Genomic DNA, 7,492 nt, shown 5'->3' on the forward strand with positions numbered 1-7,492 from the left:
GTTCCGAGCGCGTTTCGTTGCAGATCTCTCGGTTCAGTTTCACAATCTTCGTGTTCTGAGCCTTACGTGGCTGTGCAGAGTGGCGTGTGGCGTGTGGCAATCAACGCGACTAGCCAACGAGTAACCGTATATCACCCTGAACTTTTGCGACTTGATGCAGTCCGCGCAATCCTTTCATCTGTTATCGAATCACTGCTACGTGTGGTCCTCAGGCCATTTCTCCCTATCCTATATCACTGACATGCCTTGGCTCGCATCATGGGAATCTGTTATGATTCCGTGGGATAATGTAGATGGTAAAGATAATGGCTAATATCGCGGTTGATGAAGATCAGGGACATGATTCTATCCAGCCTTATGGCATGCATGTAAGTACCACGATTCAGTATTCTGCATAATTATAGGGGTTCTAATGGTGCATAGGTATCTTCTCGTTATCTAGATCTTACAAGGAGAAAGTTAGAACTGACACGTCTTCCACGCGAATTGCAACTTCCAAACAGCAGAAGATGGGAGTATGGAACTCCAAAAGCGGTGCTGGAACCTCTAATAGATTTCTGGTACGTGTCATCGGCCTTGAAGGTCAGAAATCTTTGCGAGACTCTAAATGCGCTGCACCTTACTTACAATGCAATCAGGCTCAAACGGTACGACTGGCGCACCCAGGAGGCTTTGTTTAATAATGCGCTTCCCCAATTTCGCACGACTATTCGCACTCCCGGTCATTCCTCTTTAGCTGGCTCAGAACTCACAGGAACTCAACCTGCTCACTCACCACTTCGCGTCCATTTCGTGCACAAACGCAGCAAGCATCGAAACGCGATCCCACTGCTCTTCTGTCACGGTTGGCCGAGCTCTTTCATTGAGCTCTACAAGATTGTTGACGCACTAACAGACCCAGTCTCGCTGCCTTCGTATGGCATCGGCGCGCAGCAGGCGTTTCATGTCGTTGCGCCGAGCATACCAGGTTTTGGATTCAGCGATGCAAGTCCGGTGGAAGGTTTTGGGCTACGGGGGACGGCAGGGGCATTCGATGAGGTTATGAGTCGTTTGGGGTATGCGAAGAGAGGCTATGTGGTGCATGGGGCTGGATGGTAAGTCTTTCCATTTACTAGTTCTCCTAATTGCGGAATCATGACGGTTGTGGGACTGAACTTGCTAACGATCATCTGATCAGGGGCTTTAAAATTTGCCGTGCGCTAGCACTGTACTACCCACAGCACTGTCTTGCTGTTCACACCACCAATCCTTCTCTGCCCCAACCTACAATGCGACGCGATCCAATGGTCTATCTAAAATACCAGATTGCGAGCTTCACACACGCGAAATTCTCGTACCTTAATTTTGGCTATGTACCTGCGGACTTTGCTCCGGCGCCTCAAACCCTAAAGAATACACAATCGAACGAATTAGGTGCTTCAGGTGGAGGCTTTGATGCGTCCGATGCTGCTTTAGCATCCCAGTATAGTCAACGTTCCCAAACGGTCTCCTACTCTCTATGCGATTCGCCTATCGGCCTTCTTGCTTGCATGCTTGATGCGTTGCATTCACGGTCTGCTGGCTCTACTTTTTCGCTCTCTCAATCACCATTTCTTCCACTGTCTGAACTTTCACAACAGGCATCTCAGCAGGCATCACGAAAAGCGTCACAACAACCGGCGACCGTAGACAATGAGGTCGAGCTTCAAATCCAGCCTGCACCGCCAGCACAGATTGTCCTCAGTCCGTGGCACAGCGAAACAAACGGCCAAGACTACACGTGGGCGCCGACCGAAATACTCTCCTGGACAATGATGCAGTGGCTACCTGGGCCCGAAGCCGGCCTACGGTGGCTCAAGCAAGCCTCGCACGATTCGTCCCACGCCAACCCCGCATTTTGGGAAACTTACTCCACGGTGCCGTTGGGGATCAGCCAATTCCGACCTACGAGGGGCAGCACAGAGAGCCCGCTTATGTGGGCAGAGACGGTTCAAAACTTGGCGTGGGCGAAGCGACATCCGCGCAGCGCGAGATGGCCTGCGTGGGAAGCACCAGATTTGTTGGTATTAGACTTGAGGGAATGTTTTGGAGGCTGGGTGGAGAGTGGAGTTGTAAGAGTTGCTAGAGACGACGCTGAAGATAACTAATCCTAGGACTTTTACATGGAGACAAGAAGAGAAGTCTTGGCCCGCTCTAGAAGGGTAAAGGACCTTGGCCAGGAAGCGTGTGAGATGCCGGGAGGTCGGAGGCTTGTATTACTAGGACTTATTGCCGCGCGGGAGGAGCCGGCGCGGGGGGATTGAGGTAATTTAATATCGGGCATTTGGGCTGTGCGGGGTGAGGGGCATAGCATTTTATTGGGGTTATAAATACGATATGGTGTAGCATCTCCTGGATTCCAGTGTTTTGGGGAAAGCTGGCATAGGCAAACAGGGCATTTAGGGCAAGGAGTCCACAATGTATGGATTCAACGACAGAGCTAGATCGGCTCGGAGAGAGCAGCACACATATTTGTAGCTTTATTGTTAGCATAGCTAGATGGCAATGGCAATGGCAATGAATACATAGAGGTCAACACTATACATAAAGTAAACGCACAAAAAGCATAGAAGGAACAAGCGGTCACGAACAGCTTTTCCCCGGTGTTTGGATCGCGCTGGTGGCGGTGATCGAAAAAATAAGCTCGACGTTGTTGCTAGGGCGTTGGGCGTGGGCAAGGTTACGTACAGTATGTAGGAGTGCGCGCAAAAATATGCCTCACCAACCGACTCCTGTCAAAAAATCACCTCTCGTGTGCCACTCCAGTTCCACAACATCCTCCTCCACAAAGTCTTCTTTGCTTCTGCTGAGCCTGCAATTCAAAAGCAGAGACAAACTCCTACTACATCGAGCATTGGGTTTGTCCTCCCGCGCTTCCGCTTCGGCACACCACCCTAATTTTCCCGCTTTCGCTGGTGTTGAAATACATCTTGAAAACCGCCTCCAAGGCTACTTCTCAAACCCGCTGGCAAAGACAGCTCAGCCAAGCTTACATAGTACAAGAGGCCTATAAGACACCAGTATACATCTATCAAACTGGCAGAACTACTCTCTAGACGAAATTCCCACACTGCTTAGACTTTATCCGGCCGCAGACCTTTGGCTTTTCTTCGAACCAACCTGCTTTCCATGCGTCGAGAGGACCTTGTACGATTCCTATCCAAGCCCGCGAAGTAAGTTTCCTCAGTGTCGCCCGCCACAATCTCATACCAGCAAACGACGCGAAATCCACGTCGGTTCTGTCCCTATCTCTTACCGTTTCATCTTAACTAACCTCACAATCTCCCTAGGCCCAGATAACACCAGCTACTTGCGCTCTCACCCCTCCAACCTGTAAAACCAAATAAGCAGATCCCCTCGTCTGCTAGACCCGATACTTTCCCAGGGTATCGGAATCTGTCAGTTCGAGGACCACAAACGATAGCCACAATTTCTCGGCGCAAAGCCTCTTTTATTCCCCTCTCCGCCCGACCTCCCTAACGCCCTTTCGGACGTTTCTCACACAGATTTACTGCTGCTGGCAAAAGCCAGCATCTACGAAACCCCCACTTTCCGTGGGCCTTCTCTTCTCAGGCGGACACCGCATTGTTCGTCTGGGTGGCAGATTGTGCTTCACAGCCTCATAGCCACAGTCCTCCTGATTCACGTCCGGCTCAGTAGTCAATCATAGGTGGTGCTTGCATCAGGAATTTCTACGGAGATGGTCAATATTGAGATCCCCAAGCACTATACAGCGTCACCGTCCTCCTATAGTGGGACGCCACATTTGACTATTAATCGCGAGGCTACCATAGATCTCGATTCTAGCAATGCATTCGAAGGTAAGGAATGCTCTTAGCCATCTTTTCAATTATATTAACATCTAAGTAGGTCCAGAAAAGTTGCTAGAAGTATGGTTCAGCTCTTCTCCAGCCGACCTCCCAGGTGCTGCGGGCCCCACGGGACTCAAAGCCGTCTCTGCAGACACCTGGAAGGAAATGCTAGACCTCGTCAATTGCAAAGTTCTCTCTGTGATTGTGTCCGAGCATGTCGATGCTTATCTCTTGTCTGAATCCAGCATGTTTGTTTTCCCGCACAAATTAGTCCTGAAGACTTGTGGTACCACCACTTTGCTCTTGGGTCTTCCGCGTATACTGGAGATTGCTGCCCTTGATGCAGGCTTCCCTCATATTGCTGCTCAACCTACTAGAGGGATTGCTGCTCAGGCTAGCACGTTTCGTGTCTTCTACAGTAGGAAGAACTTCCTTTACCCTGACCAGCAACGTGCTCCCCATCGTAGTTGGAGGGATGAGGTAAGATTCTTAGACAAAATGTTTCTGGGTGGCAGTGCCTACATGATTGGCAAGATGAACGGAGAACATTGGTATCTCTACATTACTGGGCCGAACGCTCTACTTACCCCGCCAAGCACGCCAGACAGAGAGCGCATGGACATTATGGAGACTCAGACCAAATTCATCAGTGCACCTCAACAGTTGATGACTGCACCGAACCCTGAACATGGACATTATGGAGACTCAGACCAAATTCATCAGTGCACCTCAACAGTTGATGACTGCACCGAACCCTGAAGAAGCACAAGATGAGACTCTGGAAATCCTTATGACCGACCTAGACGAGCGGAGTGCACGGCAATTCTACCTCGACGACGCGAGTGCGGTCGCGGAAGGTCGGTACTTCCAGAAGGCTCGTGAGGCTCGCAAGAATGCTATTCAAAGCTTGGGAGTAATTCCAGAAGAGAAATTCTCCACAGCATCCAGTCTAGATGGAAGCACCCTTCTCAACTCCAACGGCAATACTCGTGCCCATTCCGAAGCCGATTTTGACGTTTTCGAGCAAACCTCATCCGATCACTCTGGTTCTAGCTCTGACGATGGCCTTACCTTTCCCGAGGAGCTCACCACTGAAGGCCATACTCTTGGGACTGTTGTCTCAGAGTCCTGCGGTCTTGCAGACGTCTATCCTACATCCAAATACCCCGACGCCCGTATCGACGCGTATCTCTTTACTCCATGCGGTTTCTCTGCCAACGGTGTTATCCCTGCTCCAGGAGGTGCTGTCAATGGCACTGGCAAAGGATCCGACGGCTCCAATGCCACACACTACTTCACCGTCCATGTGACGCCTGAGCCACAGTGCAGCTACGCGAGCTTCGAGACCAACGTCCCTGCGCGGCAATGCGGGCGTGAGACTGCTGAAGTTGTTGAGCACGTCGTCGGCATCTTCAAGCCGGGTCGATTCAGTGTGACCATCTTTGAAGCGAAGCCAACGGTTGACGAAGCCTCCTATGGCCAGGCGGCGAAGCGGTCCTGCAGGATGGACTCTATCAAGGGATATCGCAGAGTCGATCGCATCGTGCATGACTTGGACGGGTATGATTTAGTCTTCAGGTACTATGAGAGGGACGACTGGAAGGGTGGGAAGCCGAGACTAGGGGAGATCGGGTATTGAGTAGGATACTACTCTAGGTGAACTGTGGAAAGGTAAGTGAAATTGCGTGCGACAGGATGGAACGGTAGTTCAGTTGGGTTTGATTTTTCCCGCTTTTGCATGATGACTTTTTCGATAACACTCGTTTGTCTATATATTTCATGACCCCCTTTTAACGGCCTTTCTCCGTAGTCTTAGCGTGGTTTTTGAGCCCTATAACTAATATAGTGTATGGCTTTATCCTCGGTTCTGACTTGCAATTTCGTGCATTCTGGACCTTGAGATGTCGCTTCCATTGCGGAGAACTTACTGATTTCTGGAGAGTTTGACATCTCATCTACACGGCTTTTCAAGGCAGCCGCGGTGTTTCAACCCCACTGGGCTATATATCTGAGCATTGGGCCATGATTCGGTGAAGCGTCACCGGGAGTTACCCGGCGAAGACTGAGCAAAGTGATACGTTCCCCTTCTACAACATTCTACCAATGTTTCGATTCACGAACGACCGGAAAATCACGCTGTAGCGCTAAAGCAAAAGCGAAGAACCATCCAAGCACCGCGTCTTCTACGCTAGCAGGCCTAACTCAACTACCTAAACACCACATTCCGCCGCCACCATCACCGCCACCACCCTCTGCTTTGCACGCACCTAACCGCGTGCATAACCATCTCGCAGCTCATCCACCTGCAGCACGCCCTCTTCCATGTTCCAACATCCGACCTCCAGTTCTGCCCGGTTTAAGGGGTTGAATTCGAAGAATAGGCGGCTTGAGGAGAGGGCTAGGGATAGTGCTTTGGATGAATCGGATGGCAAGTACTGAGGCTGTGATTGCGCACTTTGGCTGATGTGTTCATTGTGTAGGAGAGATGAATACGGAGAGCTAGGCGCATCGATAGCTTCCGCTTACTAAAGCATTAGAGTCGACAGCAGTTTTTATGGCTGGAGAAGTTAAAGAGGCATTGACGGTTCAGACAAGAACGGAGAGAAGCCTTTTGCCGGCGACAAGGGCCACTGTGCGATTTCCGCCATCTATCAAAGCGATCATGAAGGCACCAAACGGTCCGCCTCCCTTGAGCTTGACACAGGAGCTTTGGTCCAAGATGGAGGTTGTTACAGACCAGAAGAGAGAGTCAAGCTGGAACAAGAGGATGCATCATACCTCCTTGCTATAGAAGAATCCCTGCAAGACCCTGAGGGGGGCGGATTCGCACCATTAAACTAGATGTCTGCTTTAGCTGATCGAAACCTACCTCTCTAAAGTGGCTATACTCTTTTTAGAGTCTTAATACTAAGCCTATAGCTCTATTATATCCATATATTATTCCCTTATAAACTTTTTTAATGAACTCCTTTATAATACCCCTTAGTATATATATAGCCTCTTAATACTTATATTACTCTAAGTCTAGATCCTTAAGTTATACTTCTTAAATCCTTTATACCTAAATAAGCTTAGGCCCCTAAAACTCGGTCGCCCCCAAAACCCAGTCACTATATATTACGGCACTGGCAGAAGATGGCAGAACTTAGTTGGCAGAACTTAGTTGGCAGAACTTGGCAGAGCTTTGCAATTATGTGACTAGGGGACCGCATAAAAAAGAACCACTACTTCGGCCGGCGCTACTCTTCTTCCCCTTTCCTTTCTCTAGCTTTAGATCCTTGTTTACGGACAATCCAATTATATAGGCTTGCGCGTCCCTCTTGCCGTACTCGTGCCTTAATTAATTAAGTCGTTAATATTATCTAAAGCTTATCTACTCTTCTTTTTAAGAAGAAACTTAAATATATTTACGGACTATAAATAGGATAAGGATATAAAAACAGACCTAAAGGATATATAAAAATAGAATAAAAACCTAAGGACAGGATAGAACTAAAAGGATATATAAAATATAACCTAAAGGACCCATATAGACTAGAACTCTTAAAGAAACTACTAAAAATTACCTAATACCCCTACTACTATAGTAAGAAATATAGTAGCCAGTAAAGCAGCTATATAACTCTTAACTACCTCTAATAGTAAAATAGTAATTAACTTAA

At 48.8% G+C, this 7,492-nt stretch overlaps 2 protein-coding genes across 2 annotated transcripts; both read left to right on the forward strand.

The window, feature by feature from the left end:
* The first annotated feature begins 89 nt into the window (after positions 1 to 89).
* On the forward strand, positions 90 to 2,185 carry K441DRAFT_262877 (alpha/beta-hydrolase). Its single transcript, XM_067640826.1, has 3 exons — positions 90 to 368; positions 424 to 1,094; positions 1,178 to 2,185. The coding sequence occupies exons 1-3, from the start codon at positions 294 to 296 to the stop codon at positions 2,124 to 2,126; spliced, it is 1,695 nt and encodes a 564-aa protein (XP_067499605.1). The 5' UTR covers positions 90 to 293; the 3' UTR covers positions 2,127 to 2,185.
* A 1,533-nt stretch (positions 2,186 to 3,718) lies between these two features.
* Positions 3,719 to 5,469, forward strand: K441DRAFT_689680 (S-adenosylmethionine decarboxylase; the record flags this gene model as incomplete). The annotated part of the gene is made up of 3 exons (XM_067652325.1): positions 3,719 to 3,839; positions 3,889 to 4,492; positions 4,554 to 5,469. The coding sequence occupies 3 exons, from the start codon at positions 3,719 to 3,721 to the stop codon at positions 5,467 to 5,469; spliced, it is 1,641 nt and encodes a 546-aa protein (XP_067499606.1).
* Between the last annotated feature and the right edge of the window lie 2,023 nt (positions 5,470 to 7,492).

The sequence above is a fragment of the Cenococcum geophilum genome, assembly GCF_001692895.1.
Source record: "Cenococcum geophilum 1.58 unplaced genomic scaffold K441scaffold_50, whole genome shotgun sequence".
In the NCBI taxonomy this organism is placed as follows: domain Eukaryota; kingdom Fungi; phylum Ascomycota; class Dothideomycetes; order Gloniales; family Gloniaceae; genus Cenococcum; species Cenococcum geophilum.

Bases quoted from the DNA above. Each gene is read 5' to 3' on its own strand.
- K441DRAFT_262877 (XM_067640826.1), top strand. From the start codon at position 294: ATGGTAAAGATAATGGCTAATATCGCGGTTGATGAAGATCAGGGACAT. The intron at 369-423 runs GTAAGTACCACG...AATGGTGCATAG, and splicing joins TCCAGCCTTATGGCATGCAT to GTATCTTCTCGTTATCTAGA. The intron at 1,095-1,177 runs GTAAGTCTTTCC...TCATCTGATCAG, and splicing joins GTGGTGCATGGGGCTGGATG to GGGCTTTAAAATTTGCCGTG.